The following is a 16,603-nucleotide window of genomic DNA, read 5'->3' as shown; positions in this document are numbered from 1 at the left end:
GAAAATGTTTAAATGTGTTAAACAGACTTGTTTTTCATGGTGAAATCCTATGGTTTTTAGAAAACATTTTATGAAGTAAAAGAGTCAAGGCAATGTTAAAGTGATTTCATTTTATTTTTTTGTCTTATATTTTGTAAACTTATTTATCCGTTTTTATTCATTTTTCTATTCATCATTCATTCATCTATTTTCCAGTATAATGTTTCGTCCTTTTGTCTCATTATTATGCTAAAAATAATGCTGGCACCATGCCGACAACCCTAAGTTTTGTCCTTCGTTGGACATTACGAACAGCAATTTCTCCGCTTTATAAAATAAGAGCAAAGCTCGTTTTTTTTAACTCAAGTTTTAAGGATGGGAGAAGATCTAAAATGAAAACACAGCTGGAGCAATCAGCCAACTCCCAGCTTATTTTTTCTTTCGCGTTTTTCTTTGGTTGTTTGTTTTTTGTTTGTTTCCAAGGTTTACTGGCAGATGTTTTTCGTGAAATGTTTTCCATTTCAAGTCAGGGTAACAGAAGGAACTATTTCAAATGTTGTTGGCGATGTCTGTCTTTCAAGCAACATGGAATTTATACTCATAAACTGGAAATTTTTCAACAATTCAATATTGTGCACCAAAAGCGCTAAAAACAACATCGATTCGCATAGTCAGGTGGCATAAACCGTCAATCTTTGACGTCACGCAAGTATCGCAAGCTGCTTGAAACCTCTATAAGCCCAATCTTCCACAAGTCCATCTTATCACATAGCTAGTAAATTTGTCTAATCAAATTCAATTGCGCGAGCGTGCTTCATATTCCAATTGTGCACGCAAGTGAAGTCGAGAGAAAAAATTTTTCATCGGGTTGAAAATGTTATAAAACAATTGCTTCATACGTCAGCTGTGCGTTCATCGAGATATGAAGCTCTTGGGAAGTCGGAGAGCACTAAAAAAGCTAGACTTGCTCCCGGCTACGCCTCGAGCAACTCTTAGAGCCTATTTACACGGTATGACTTTGTCGCATGCGACAAGCTTACGACAGGCTTACGACACGAATTGTTTCGTGTAAATCAAACCTACAACTCGCTTACGACTCTTAAGTCATGTCGTAGGCCTGTCGTAAGCTTGTCGCATGCGACAAAGTCGTGCCGTGTAAATAGGCCTTTACGCATCTTTCGTGCTCTCCAAACTTCCCGCGTGCTTCATATCTCGATGAACGCACGCTGACGTAGGAACTAATTGTTAATTGGCTTAAGTCATCTCGGCCTGCGAAACCTGGTATCAAGTGATCATCCCGCCAAAATGCAAAATGGCCAAGATTCCTACTCTGGAAATTAACTAACAAGGAGGGATTAATTTGCGTTAAAAACCCCAGTAAACATTTATATTCCTTTTCACGTTGTCAAAATGGAGAGAGATCGAGACCTGGCTGAACAACTACGAAGCTGGGCATTGGACGAAATGCGATTTCGACCTCAAGGACGACACGTCAATGCAAGTGTACCATCGAAGGACGACTTCAAGATGTAAGTTTCGATTAAAAATCTTATGATGGAAGGATTTCGAATGACTCGTTGCATTCGAGATTTACACATTTTTATTTCTAGTGGGTCTAGATCGAGGAAATTCGATGGGTGATGAACAGTTACCCATCGGTGTGTTTGCAACAGTAATCTGTGGTATATGCGTGGCATTGGAGATGAGAATTATCCGTGTACTTCGCACAATTCTCCGGGTGAAGTTTTAGTCGATTTACTCTTTCCAACAAGTTACACAGACCCTTTACACCGTAATGTCGGTATTGTTATTCTCCACACTGTTCCCTTTACATTTCCTCTAGTACTCACAAAGAGAATCTGTTAGAAAATCAGGAGCTTCCAAAATCAATGATCATTTCCTCTGTTCTCGTGGCCTCAACTTTTGTTTCAGAGATGATACTTTGAGAAGAAATTTGAATCCAGTCACTCCGAGGGGTTTAAGAATTAATGAGTCATTATACCTGTGATGAAAGAGAAACTGTTGTTGGTAGCAGACAGATGTGGGTTTTAAACCAAGCTTGTTGTCTTCAAAGTGTATTGTAAACCTGTAAACCCTTTAACTCCCAAGATCTCATTAGTGATTCTCCCTTCTATCTGCCACATAGTTTTTGTGATGTTAGTTTGAGGAATCTTGTATTGAATCAACTAATAATCCCCTCATTAAAATTTTTCTTTATTCTCATCACTTGTCTGCTTGATATTGTATTGATATTGTAAGGAGAAATTCTGTCTTGGTCACTCATGGGAGTTAAAGGGTTAAATAGTGCTGGCTAAATATAATTTGCAAAACTTCTACAGGTTATGCCGTGGAGCAATGGTGGATGTTTGGAAGTATGTTTTACAGCATGTCAGGTCTACAAGGTGAGTGTCAAGAGCACCAAAGTGTTCAGTTTGCCTCACTGTCTTATGATCAGTTTTTGTTGTTTTTGAATGTCAGTAGGGTTCATCAAAGTCTGAACATGACCAAGACACCCAATCTACTCTATACTTTTGTTTCCAGCTTAAAAAGTATTTGTTTAAATGAATAAAGGGGGTAAGTTTCTAAAGAAACTGTGGTGCTGCATCAGTGGGGAGGTTTAACAGGGTAATAATTACAAATAATTATAAATTGGCCACCATAAAGAGTTTCAAAGCTGAAGTTTGGAGCATAGCCCCTTGTCAGAGCAAATGAAAAAAGGGCTAATGCTCCAAATGTCAGCCTTGAAACTCTTTGAAGTGGCCAATTTATGTCGTCAACTCAGTTGATAATGATAAATTACCCTGTTTATTTAAATGAGTTTGTTGTTCAAAGATATTTCCCTATTAGTTGGTATATTCTAGATGTCCATTTGAAAAGTTTTAAAATGAATCATTTACTTTTTTGAAATAACAGAACTGTGCAGAAGATCCATGGGAATTTGAAGTTGTATCCTTTTCTCATAAAAAAGATATTTATTTTTTGCATGTTATGTTTCATCATAGTGATATTATTTGATATCATAAACCAACACTCTTGAATGATGTTGATGTCAAAGGTGTTGAATATTAGGTCATTGCAATAGGTCATAAGATATTCTGTAAGCTTGCAACTAACTTCTTGAGGATGCATCTTTAATGGAAAAAAAGGCAAGGCATTGCATAGTCTGTATATCTTATTACAGACCTTGAGGTGTCAGGACAGCATCCCTGAGGAAGACATTAAAAAAATCAATTAAAATTTTTATCAAGAATTTTGTGAATGGCTGGATGTGTTAACCATCTCTCAGGGTGCTTCACCTTGACTTAAGCATAACCTATATGAGCAGTGTTGAGTTTGTAATGAAAACATGAACAATTTGCTGTTGGGCTTTCTGTTCTCAGACCACACATTTTGGTGATTTTTATCTATTTGTTTGTAAAGGACAGTTGAAAATGTACAAAGTTTTGAAATGCATGTGCTGAAATATCATTCTACCCATTAGAATTTCTGTTTGGCTATATCCCTTTTGCTGTAAGTTGTGATTGTTGTTTGCTTAATTTAAGTCCCTATCATCAGGTGGAACTTTACCATTCTCTCTTCCTAATAAGAGTCCTTTTCCACCCACAATTACCCTCCCCTCCCCTCCTTCACACCTTAGCCTACTGTCTATTGGCTTTCCCTCAACATTCCAATACCTTCACCCCTCTCCTGTACCACCCCCTTAATTTTTCCTTGTCTTCACATTTCACCTTTCACCTTGACATTTTCAAGAGGTTCTTTTTAACCCTTTAACTCCCATGAATGACCAAGCCAGGATTTCTCCTTACAATATCATTACAATATCAACCAGACAAGTGATGAGAATGAAGAAAAATATCAATTTGGGGATAATTAGTTGATCGAATGCTAAATTCTTTGATCTAACATTTTAAGAATTGTATGTTTGACAGTAAGGAGAATGACAAACTTGATCTGGGAGTTAAAGAGTTAAGTGTTGACTGCTGGGAGAGAAATTGGCAACTTTGAATTCTGGGCACTTTCTTTTAATGAAATTATTTGTGTAAGTTTGAAGCAGCAACTGACTGTTAGGAAATTTGTATAATAAGTGTTGCATTCTTGATATTTATTTTCCTAAACCACATTGACATTTGGCTTTACATTTTTTCAATATTTTAGCTCCCCTCTAATCTTAAGCTAATGTTACCTTTTTATCTTGCTAACTTCCATGTTAGCTAGCATAGATGAGAATGTGCAAACAAGAATTCAAACCTCTAAATGTTTGAACATTTTCATGCAGAACATGTATTCAGGCAACCCCCCCTCACCACTAGGCAACCCCCCCTCTCCCCCCTAACCACCACTCTCCAAAGGCTTGTGTTTTTTTTTGTGATTGAATTTTTAGCTGTCCACATGTTTGTATGTTCACATTTCCTTAACAGAAACTATCTTTAGACAAAAACTGATCCATGAACAGGCAGCTCCTGTAGTTGATAAAGCAGAGGACAGTGAAAGAGGAGATGTCAAGGGGAAACATTCTCTGTTAACTAAGGAGCTTTTGGAAGTCAGAAGTAAAGTACAACATCTGGAAAAAGAAATGAGGGCCTTGCAGAAGGAGATTCTTGAGGCTGGTAATGTGGAATTTTTATCTCGTGTCTTAGTTAACAAATAGAGAAGCCATGACTGTGCTCTGTTCTGTTGCAAAGCAGGCAGGATGGACCTTAGCATGATGGCAGTCACTCTGACACTGTCATGATTAGTATGAATTTTAACAGTAACACCAGTTTGGCTATATTTTTCACCATCCTGTTTTGTTCCTTTTTGTTTTTGGACACAAAACTATGTATACTTTATGAGTGTGACAGCTTCAGCTCAACTCTATGTTCTATTTAACAAATAGATTCCAAGTTGCCGTGCGTCTGTTCAGTAATAGATCACAGATGACGTCAAAATGTGGTAAGAACAAAAAAGTGGCATATGAGGCACAGCCGAGTGTGTCACTGATGTTCTTACCACATTTTGATGTCCTCAGTGATCTATTACTGAACAGACGCACGACAACTTGGAATCTATTTGTTTTATATAATAGAGAATTAAAAAAAGTTTTAATGATGACATCATCTATGCGTCTGTCCTCCAATAGATCATAAGTGAGAACCAATCAGAATGCATAAATAACTGAGCTTATTATATAAACTCTGATAGAGCACACTCTTTCAACCAATGACAACGTGCATTATATCCAAACTTGATTATAACACTTCATCTCTATTTTTAAAGTTGCCGTGTTTGTAGGGAAATGTTGTCTCTTATCAATGCAAAGTTACTGAAAAAAGGAACAAGCAATTGATATCTAACAAGAAATGGAAAAATCACAAGACAGGAAATCTGATTTAAAACAGACATGAAGTCTGTTGTTAGCTTTCCCTAACAGTTTATCAGTACCCATTTACAGCCCCTGGTGCCAGGGGTGGTACCCATTTACAGCCCCCATTTACAGCTCCTGGTGCAGAGGTCAGCAGTGAGGAGAAAGTTTCCCACCCAATGAGAGAACAAAATTACTTACTCAGGGTTTGGAACGGAACTTCTTGACCCTGAATCTAGCGCAATGACAACCAGGTCTCCACACTTTCCCCTCTTCTCTTACAACCTACATCAATTCCATTTATTTTAACTCTAATTTTAATTTTACCACAGAGGAGGTATATTCTGACACTACCCAGGAAATTTCTGATCTAATGAAAAGAACTACTTTGCTAAGCACCCATTCCAAGCAGTGCAAACTGTTGGTAGAGTTGTACACAAGCCTTGCTAAACAGATTAAGGATAAGAACACAATTTACAAGGATATTGCAAGGTACAGTGTTTCTGAGATTAATTAACTGTATTCAAGAGAGAAATGAGATATATGGCAACTTTAACCCGATCGTTTTTCTTTCAACCTCTTATTCATTTTTTGTCAAATGAAAATAATTATAGTTACATTTAGTAAATGTATTTCCATGAATAAGTGCCCGGGTGATTATTTAATTTTTTTGGCAAAATGAGGGGGGGGGGGGGGCACTCATTGAAGGGCATTATTAAGAAATTGTTAAGCTGTAGTGATTAAGCTGTAGTTGAAACTTGAAAACTTAAACAATAGAAGCAGGGTTTCCTTGTATCCCTATGGAAGGGGGGGGCTTGTTTGATATATCGGCACTGGGATAAGTGATTATTCAGGGGAAGGCACTTATTAGAGCATGGGAGATTATTCAAGGAAATGTGGTACTATTACTGCTATGATTTCTCATACATTATTACTGGCTAGGATTGGGTTATGAGTGAAAGTTAAAAAAAAATTACAATTCATCTTGCTATTTAAGTGCAGAATGAAAGCTTTAACCTGTGATAATTATATTGTGATCCCTAGAAGAATTTGGGAATGCTTAACCCTTTAACCCCTGAGAGTGACTAGCATCTAATTTCTCCTTACAATATCAACCCTGTATCAAACATTCAGGTAACGAGAATAAACAAAATAGTTACCAGCTAGAGAAGCTCAGGATTATGAATCAAATTCTCCTCATCAGCACCCTAGGGAATGTATAGGGAACAGTCTGGAGAATATGCATACTGATGTTAGAGTGGAAAGGGTTAAGAGATATCTAAGGTGATCCAAACTGTTCCGTTAACTCTTTACTCCTTAGCATCAGTATTCACATTCTCCTAACTGTTTTCTTTACATTTCTAAGGCACTGTCAAGGAGAATTTTTTTAACAATCAAGAGCTTCTCTTGTTGGTAATCACTTCCTTTATTCTTGAGACCTTCATGTTTGATTCAGGGGTGATACTGCAGGAAGAAGTTAGATGCTAGCTACTCCTAAGGTTAAAGTAATAACACATGCAACAGATTAGGAGGAAATGATGACAAAGCACTATTTCATGATATAAGGTTATCTGTACCTTTTAACCCTTTAACTCCCAAGATCTGACTGTCAATTCTCCCCACTAGCTGCTAGGCATTTCCTTCTAAATCAGCTCCAAGAATTTGGTGTTAGATCAAGATAACTCCCACCTGATAAGTTTCAGTATTTTCATAACCTGTTTCTGGACGATGTGTGGCTGTCATTGGGAGAAGTTTCAAGTTGATCACTTTTGGGAGGGTTAATTAAGATGGGAACTATAAAGCTCAAGAGTTATCATCAAAGTAAAAAGGGTAATCCACAACTTTGTGAATCTTTTCATGGAACTTCCAGGGTTAACAGAACAGGTGTGATGTTTTGGACATGTAACCTTTTAACCCCAGAAGTGATTAACATGTAACTTCTCCTTAAAGTATTCATTCAGCATTAGCAAACAGGTAGCAAGAATACTCAAACTTATCAATTACAAGATATCTTGATTGAACAGCAAATTCTCATAACCAATTTACAAGGAAATATGTTGCAGCTAGAGGAGAGAATTAACAATTTGATCTTGGGAGTTAAAGGGTTAAGATCTCTATAATGTATTGTTTCTGTGTCTTGATTGGTGAATTTGCTTTGATTTTTTTTGTCATCTTGTTATTTTACTTTGCTGCAGAAAAAAATCAGCTGATCCTACATATTATACATCACAGGGAATCGTAACTGGGAGAAAGGAAACTTTTACAGCCATTGATGGGCGATCAACTCCTACAGGATTAGAATCAGCTTCGACGGTAAGCCATGAATGCAAATTACCCTTTACACCAGACAGCAGCACAGCTGCTGCTGTACATGTGTGATACATGCAAACTGTATTTTCAGAATTGACCTTCTTTCATATTTTGTTTACCAGCGATCAGTTAGGGAATCTTGTGAAAGAATTGGATCATTTTTACATGATATCTGTAAGGCAGATGAAGAGAATGGAAGGTATATGAATTGATAATTATTTCATTGTGTAATTGATAATTATGTTATTATGTAAACTAATGTGTTTTACAAGGATTTTCATCCTTGAGAAAAGTTGTAACTGTACACCTGTAAAATAAAAATAACTCTTTGCATGTGTTTGATATTGCCATTCAGCTGCTGGCGGATCACTCTATCAGGTTGATGAATGATTGGCAAAGCAGTCACCATTTTCAATTTTCTGCCATTAAAGGCCTATAATAATAATAATAGGCTTTATTTAGAGAGGGTAAAAACACTTAACAGTAGCCCTAAGACACTGATGACTCTGTGGCCCTCAAAAACAATTATAAAATATAGATGCTACAACTAATAACTATAAATTAAAAAGATAAAATATAATAAATAATTCATATATACAAAATTACAGTCTAAGGCGCATTGCAGCCTTTTGTTCAGCTAGAAAGGATTTAAAAACGTTGTGCTTAAAACTTGCTAGCGAGCCATTATTTCTTATTTCTTAAACTGCACGAGGTGTCATTTGTTAATGTTTTTGTCAACCTTTATTTTTATTGGTGACAAATTTATAATAAAAAATTTGGCTGAATTTGAATGAAGTTAAGCTTGAAGCACTGATTGACAATATGCAACAAATTATCTTTTTCTTGGATTATCATTACATAAAGGGTTGAGGATGCAAGTCAGAGAGAGATAAAAGATCAATTATGGACTGGAGTAGAGGTTTGTTTAGCGTCAGTTTACTTGAAACGTTTCCTTTTGCTTTGATTGTAACTTTTTTTTAAAGTCGTTGCCGTGTTTTTCTTGAACGCATAAGTAGAGGTTCTGTTAGGTAAACGGATTTTTGGGAACCTGAGATTGAGCAACTTCGGCTTGTCTCTGTATCTAGACTCAAATGACATGTACCAGTAGCATTGCTACTTAGGAGCCACATCAAGATGTCACCTCCATGCTACGGGCACCTCTCCATAATAGTGACCTATTGGATTGAAGGACTGTGAGAGCATGATGTCGTGCCCACTTTAATGATTACCTCAAGTAGGATTTGAACCAGATAATCGGAGTTCAGATTTCAGTCATGTGGCCAAAAGGAAGCGATATCTTTCACTGTAATACGAATTTCATTGAGCTCTGTTCTTTATAATTTTGTTTTGTTTTGTTTTCTCCCTTTATTTTTAATTATTGACTTAGAATGCCTTGTCTCAACACATGGCAAAAGATGTTCTTACATCTTTGTGTCGAGTAGCCCAGGACTCTGCAGTCAGCCTGCGGGAATTGTCTGTGAGAATTGATCTAAAGAAAGATGCTCAAGAACTCAAGTAGGTTTCATTTCTGTTGAGAGTTCAGAACAATATCCTGTTACGAAACACATTGTAAATAAGCGATTTTTTTCTTGTGCGTTGAGACGAACGGAGGTAAGCGCTTGTCATGCGCAAGGAGAGGAGAGCGAAAAAAATGTTACCCCTCCCCTCGCGCATGACTCGCGCTTAGCGCTCGTCTCGCACTCGTGTCCTGTTTGGAAGGCTAAATGTACATTAAAGTGGGGGGAAATAGAGCTCTGATTGCCTCTGGTTTTTGCTTATCACCTATAAACCTAAACAATATTAACAATCTGTTGTAAAGTAAGGTTAAAGATAATTGTTAGGACTTTGGTTTCCCTATGCTCTCTGAGCGAATACCGCTGTCTTCAGCTGTCTAGCATGAAAGCCCCCTTAGAGTGCTGGTCCTCCTTCTGCATAGGATATTAACTAATTGAAGGCAAACCGCCCCCCGGACAATTTGTCAATTTTCTTTGCCACTTACCTCGAAGGTCGGATAATGCTATCCACCAGAAAAATCTCTATCCAGTGGATAACGCTATACGTTTTGCTCTCACTTACCCGTTGAATAGCGATTTATCTGTTGGATAGCGTTATCCGCCCCTGATACAACTGAGTCCTGGTTGAAGATAAGGGTGGAAAGAGGCATTGTGAGAGCTATGTATCCTTTTCAAGAATATAATACTGTGAACCTGACCAGTCTTAGAGCATTGAGTTGACCTCTTTATCCTGAGTCCACCGCGTTACCTATTTACTAACCATCACCTAACCAGCACTGTTTTGTTGTGAAAGCTTGGCTTGAAATTTTTCTTTTTCAGGTTTAAATATGAAAACTGTGGCAAACTTACAGACACTTCATCGCCACCTTCTTTGCTTCAAAGTGTTCACCAATTAATAGAGGTTAGTAATAGTTGAAATTGTTCCTTCTTTTTGTATAATTTGTACACTGTTAACCAGAAGGTCCACCCGGATGAAGGTCGAAATTTAATGAACAGTCAAAAGACAGAGTGGATAAATTTCAACCCAAATGACTGTGGCGGTTATTCGAGGAAATACTGTGTTTTCATTATTATTATCATATTTTGTAGAAAGGTCAAGCTGCCCATTTTCAAAGGTTTGTTGAATCTGAAAGAGGACTCAATGAAGCCTGGCGAGGAAGACAAAGACTTCAAACTCTCCAGCAACAGTTGGAGGCTAATTTTGTGGCCAGATACCAAGACTCTCCTGGAAATATTGAATTGGCAAGGTAAGTCACTTGACAGAAAGCCGCATCTCACTAAAAGGGAGACGCAGCTCGCTAGAAAAGAACGCGTCTGAAGAGAGACGACAGTGATATCTCGCAAGAATGTCATCGCTTGCAGTAAAATTGTGTTAGTGCAATTTAATCGTCCGGGTGATTGTAGTCCTGAGAAGGACTGTTCGGTAGTTGTGACTGATGTTTTGAAGTATTTTTCATTTCGTTAGAGTTTTGCTTCACAATGAATTAGAGCTGGCAGCATCAAAAGCCTCCTTGGATTACATGAAGGCAGCGATGGCCGAACTGGCTGCGTGTAGAAATGAAAGGCATAGGGCCAAGGAAATCTTGATCACGAAACACAAAAAGATACAAGACTTTGAAAGACTAGCTGTGAGTTGTTTTAAACCCTTTGACCTCTTATCTAATTTCTCCTCACAACATCACCGCTGAATCTAACACAAAGGTCACGCGAATAAAGGAAATGATCACAAACTAAAGAAGCTCTTGATTGTTCATCAAATCCTCGCAAGCTTCTTACACGAAATGTAGACCGAACAGTTTGGAGAATAGACAAACTGATGATAGGGTGTAAAGGGTTGATCGAGAATTGGGTCTTGTCAAGAAAATATAAACTTTTAGTCTTGTAAATGTGAGTAATCGTGTGAAAAAAGGGAATCAATTGAGGTGCGCATAGATCTAAAGGAAAAAATATAAAACGCGATTAATGCTGATAGCGAGATGTAGTGGCATTGTTCATCTCAAAATACTTAGTCTCACTCAGATTAGCTTACGAGCAGGCTTACATTAGGAGCGGTTTGGGACGAGCCTTTCGTTTCCCGCGGGAACTTATGAGGCCTTTAGCAACACGAGCCAGCAAGAGGTCTGCAAAAGGGTCAAGCACTTATCATAATTAGCGCCAGACCCCCGACAAACCTCGCCCTGACTCGTCTCAAACCTTCTCGTGGGCGGAGAAACGCATGACCTGCAGCGCTAATCAGTGATAGCCTCCTCGGAGGCTACACTCAGACTGACCTCAGTGTCATTCAAGTTGAAAAAAAATATTGTTTGGTTTGGTGGGTGGCACGTGTATTGACCCTTTAATCCTTGAGAGTGATTAGCATCTAATTTCTCCTTTCAATATCACCTCTGAATCAAACTTTAATGAGAATAAAGCAAATGATCATTAAATGAAGAACCTCTTGATTGTTAAACAAATTCTTCTTGTCAGCGCATTAGGAAATGTATAGAGAACAGTATGGAGAATATGCATACTGATGTTAGGGTGTAAAGGTTTAAGTAAAACAAAACCCGTAGATTTCTCTCGACTCTCGATTGAAAATTGTCTAAATTTTAATATTTATTTTCTTTGGTTTCAGCAAACCAAACAGGCTATGATCCAAGCTCTTGTCAAACAAAATTCAAACGCCAGAACAAGGATCGAGAAGCAAAAACATGAGGTAAGTTACCAGTCTTCATCTATCTTTAAGAGGCACCAATTATGGTCCTTTAGACACCAAGTGGCACGTAGAGCATCAACAAGATATCTCTATTCCGACGCTCCCTACAGAGCGGGAAACATACTCCAATTACAAGTCAGATTGTGGAGTTCTATCCCTGAAATACTCCTCTTCCCGATGGATTTGGGACGTCCGCTGTTCGTCATTTAGGAAACGCATTTTGGTTCGTCATGGTGCAGGGTTCAGGCTCATATTTTCCCAGTCTCATTCTCCATCCAGGGTAGCAGTAAACCCTAACGGACCGGTCATTATTGATCGCTTATAGTCCCCTCTTTAAACTCTGTCAGAGATAACTGATTCCCCCCTCCGTTCCCCCAGAAATCCTTTTCATTCCCCCCCCTTAAAATCCCTTAACCCCCCTCTCCCTTCCAGCGATGTATAAAGACCGGTCTCTAATCAGAGAAATTTGAAAATTAATTGCTTTCGATGGATTTACATTAGCTTAACATCTCAGAGAAATTGAAATACTTCTTGTCCGCCTCATGCTTTACAAACCGGGATGACCCTAACATTTTACTTTTATTCTTCGGTGTCCACCTGAGAGAGATTCCCCTTTCTCTTATTTACGTCGTATAACATTTACCAGAGGGATGCGACTTTGGGTTACAAAAAAATGTCTCAAAATCTTACAAAAATCTGTCACCACATCCAAATGCAACTTTTTTACTCTACCATATTATCTTAGATATTGGGCTCAGCTTGCGCACTTTGCGTGAAGGAACTCAACTCTTAATTCCTTCACAAACTCTGTGTTGAATCCCATTTGCTATTCAGTTAGCCATCATGCAGATGAGGTGCAGTAAGGCCGAAGCTGCTGTTTATGACTGCTAACCGGGCGGTGTATTTTTTTTTCATCGTTTTTTTAGAAACAAAGAACTAGCGTCAACCGCCGGTGTCGTGTTGGTGCACATTTTGGTGCTATATCATAGAATTCTTAACTTAAAATTTATCATACCCTTTTGCTTACTTCTCAGCTCCTCCAGTACATACAGCAAAAAATCTGCTCGCACGAGGCACACGTAGTTGCCATGACAAAACAACTACAGAACAGCACTGCACGTGAGGTGGATAAGTTTGCTGCCTTACCTTTGGATCAAGTTCATTATTCTGGAGTGGACAGGTGAGTAGGTAGTGGCTATAGGCGAACCGAACCGCAAAAATGTTTTGTCGCGAGGCAAAAATTTCTCCAATTCAGCCCTCAAAAAAGGAAGAAGAAATAAAAGAAATTCCGTGAACAAAACTTGTAGGTCATGAAAATAAAGGAAACGATCGCTTTCTCAAGAAGCTTTTGATTGTTAATCAAGTTCTCCTTATCGGAATCATTAGTACTCAACATAGAACAGTATGGGGAATATGCATACTTATGTTAGATTTTAAAAGTTGATCTAGTTGATCCTGTTCGCTTTCTGTGCACAGTGCCAGAAGAGTCCCAATCAGTGAATTATCAATAAACCGCCTGGAGAATCTCACCACCAGTGCAGGAGGAACAACAATCAGGGCTGTTTTAGACAGTTTGGATTTTCCAATGTATAAGGTGTGCACGAGAGGCTCGTTTTGAACTAAAAGTATCTTAGGGACAAGTTATTATTTTTTGCCTCGGTGGGGAGGGGGGGGTAGAGAGGTGGAGGGATTACTTAGTTTACTTCGATCAGTCGGCCTACTGAATATAAACAAGGAATATAGAAAAATGACTGTTAATTGACTGCCAATTAACTGCCAATGAGGGGGAGGGGGGAGGGGGGATCATAAGCGTGGAAAAAATAAACTAACCTGTGACATAACCATGATTAATTCTCAGACCTTCAGATTCCGTGCTCCAATGCTTTGCCATTGAGCTACAGGGAACTTTTTGGCAAGTTAGGCCATGTTTAGGATGATTTGGTTTAATAAACTGAGTTTATAATGTAAATTGGCCATTGTAAAGAGTTTCTAAAGCTGATGTTTCTGACAAAGGGCTAACGCTCAAAACGTCAGCTTTTGAAACTCTTCACGTTGGTCAGTTTATACTTTCAACTCATTTGATAAAACTAAATTATCTTCCTATACCCCTATCGAAGCAGCATCACAGTTCCTTTAGAAACTTACCACCTTTATTCATGGGCCATTTTTAGATCCATATGTGACACGCATTTTGCATACTGCAAGGAAAGCGTCATATTAGTAAATGAATTTAAAAAGATGGTAAATTTGTAGCTTCTTAGTGGAATAGAGAAAAACTGTTTTTCGTCTTGTCACGAGCGGAGGACAAAACGTAAAAATCACTTCCGGTTTGTTCCTATCCAGGCTCCTGAAGAACTGCTTCCAACAGCTATGAATCTGAAAGAGAAAGGTCAGTATCTAGAACTTTTCGCTATGAATTGGAACTTTTTTCTTGTCGTTATTAAAATCTGTTCGTCAGTAGATTCTTGACGTTCGTGTGTTTCTTATCTTTTCAAAGTTGACGACGCTAAGATTCTGGCACAATCACGTGATAGCATGTTTTCTGAAGTCAACGGCGACAGGTCGTGTGATAGGATGGTTGTGCATTTGAACGGTAAGTAGTGGTCATCATTATTCAGCGTACAGGGAAGGAAGGGAGCCTGGGTGTTTTCCGGAGCTGAGATCTGAGCATGGATAGTAAACTATTTAGTAGCACTCCTACAACGGTGCGCTAGTTTCTGTTTTGGTGCAGCGATTTTACATTTTGCAAACATTTTGCTTTACTTTTAGCCAAAAACTCTCCTCTCTTACTCTTTGCTATAAGTCTAAAAGCGTTGTATCACAGATGTTGCAATCTGATTGGTTACTACACCAGCTATCTCTTCCGTGATAGATATTGAGTAGAGTAAGTAACCTTAATGATTGTAGTTTCAAACAAGATGAATCAAAACATGAGTCTCTCCTGTGGTTTGGTGTTGAGTCACCAATAGATTCATACTAAAACAGTTAGATTATTCGTTCTCTGTTTAGCTCACAGCTACATATATCGATCACCTTGCCAATAGCTTCTTACTCTGCCCGAACTAAAATTCTTCCTCTATTCTTCGACAGGCTTGAGGAGAGAAGTTGCCGAACAAGACCGCGCACAACTTGATTATATTATGCCACTGATACAGAACGGGCTCAACAAAACCACCAAAGCTTTGTCAGACTGTATCTCTGTCAAGGACGTTGTAAGCTCATGGTAAGATCTTATTTTTATTGGGGAAGGAGGGGAGGGGGGGGAGGACGTTGTAAGCTCATAGTAAGATCTTTTTTATTGGGAGGGAGGGGAGGGCGTCTAACTAAAGCCTTAATTTTCGTCAATCACAGATGATTCTCGAGCGTGCCAACTGATATCTCGGTTTCATACCAATATTCTGTTTAATTTTTGTAGTATTCTTGATAAACTTATGTAGGCTTTGTTTGGTAAGCGCAGCTTTAACGTTCTCTGTAGGTGGGAGCAACCAGCTCAGTTTGTTGTACCGTGGGTGAAGTTGGATGACATGAACATGAGACAGTGGACAGACCAGTGGACATTGTGCGCCACTCGTTTGAGACAACTACAGATGAGTCACTGACAGAGGGGCTTGCGGTCGTGACGGACTGGAATCTCGTATGCTTTTTATTTCATAAATGTATTTTGGACAAAGTAAATAGTTAACCTTAAAGGACAGCTTTACCTTAAAAAACACAGACAATAACAAAACACCCACAAATGAAACAAAAAAAATCGGGCCACAGCGGAAATTAAAATCCAGGCCAAAGTGTGAAATTCGGTTTTGTCATCCAGTCTGATACAGGACCAAAGAAACTATAAACGTGATTTATTAGAAATGACCTCTATGTTTTAAGATAGCTGAAATAGCTTCCTGTGTTGAAATAAAATGGCAATAAGGGAAATCATCTAGTTCATGATCCTTCTTCAGGATTCATTTCATTTCAAACGTTTGTGAATCTTGAAAACATTTGACATTTTTTGTCAAAATTTCATCTTCTCAGTCTTTCCTAATTTTTCTTCCTCTGCTATCTTTGTATACTCATATTTTGTATATTGTTTCCTTCAAAATGAAGGTAACATTGTTTGTCGCCAAACAAAACACCAGAATACGGTGGCTCGGCTCTTGTTACTCGTAAAGAGTCGTGGAAAGTCAGGAAATGCTTTTACGAAGCATGTCGTGGAAAATCAGTACCATAAACAGTCACAATAAGTGCAAGAGTATTATTCACGGATGCAGCCTTTTTAAACTTTCGTCGGTTTGTCAATTCGGGGAGTGTTGCGATGGTCTTCCAACAACCGAATCCATCATAAGAGATCGATAATTCGTTCGGTGCAAGTCAATTTTCTCCTGAAATGCGACACCTTGTTTCAAAAAGGTGGGTTGTACGAAAAACGTGTTTATCTGCCCCAGTCGTAATCCCGCCTAAATACAGTTGCCTGTACCTGAGTCTTCTTCGCCTCTATCCGTCTAGACTGAAAGAGCAAACGGGAAATTTGAAGCACCACTTATTGTGCTCGTTGATGATTACCCTCGGAGACAGGTCGACAACTTTTTCTTCATTAGGTGGGCTTGTAATACAGCCGTCCTGCAGACAGCTAACGGATTTCCTTTGCCCCACGGCGATGTGTGCTTGGAGGTTTCGAAGTGCTTTATGGAAGTGTTGACGAAGGAAAACCCGGCACTTAAAAAATTGCATCGTTACTACGGCTCTGTAGTTTTATTGATATTGAATGTTAGTGGCATT

At 38.6% G+C, this 16,603-nt stretch overlaps 1 protein-coding gene across 1 annotated transcript; it reads left to right on the top strand.

The window, feature by feature from the left end:
• Positions 1-1,171: 1,171 nt before the first annotated feature.
• LOC131793507 (HAUS augmin-like complex subunit 5) lies at positions 1,172-15,777 on the top strand. Its single transcript, XM_059110925.2, has 19 exons — positions 1,172-1,508; positions 2,319-2,381; positions 2,893-2,925; positions 4,411-4,586; positions 5,653-5,812; positions 7,516-7,633; positions 7,753-7,829; positions 8,495-8,549; positions 9,018-9,145; positions 9,964-10,045; positions 10,234-10,391; positions 10,610-10,772; positions 11,759-11,839; positions 12,874-13,019; positions 13,316-13,433; positions 14,183-14,228; positions 14,337-14,432; positions 14,930-15,062; positions 15,315-15,777. Exons 1-19 carry the CDS (start codon positions 1,390-1,392, stop codon positions 15,436-15,438), a joined length of 2,076 nt encoding a protein of 691 aa, XP_058966908.2. The 5' UTR covers positions 1,172-1,389; the 3' UTR covers positions 15,439-15,777.
• Positions 15,778-16,603: the final 826 nt, after the last annotated feature.

Source organism: Pocillopora verrucosa, chromosome 6 (genome assembly GCF_036669915.1).
Source record: "Pocillopora verrucosa isolate sample1 chromosome 6, ASM3666991v2, whole genome shotgun sequence".
Lineage (NCBI taxonomy): Eukaryota > Metazoa > Cnidaria > Anthozoa > Scleractinia > Pocilloporidae > Pocillopora > Pocillopora verrucosa.
Note: the sequence above shows the minus strand (reverse complement) of the source record. Positions and strands in the feature narration are given on the sequence as shown.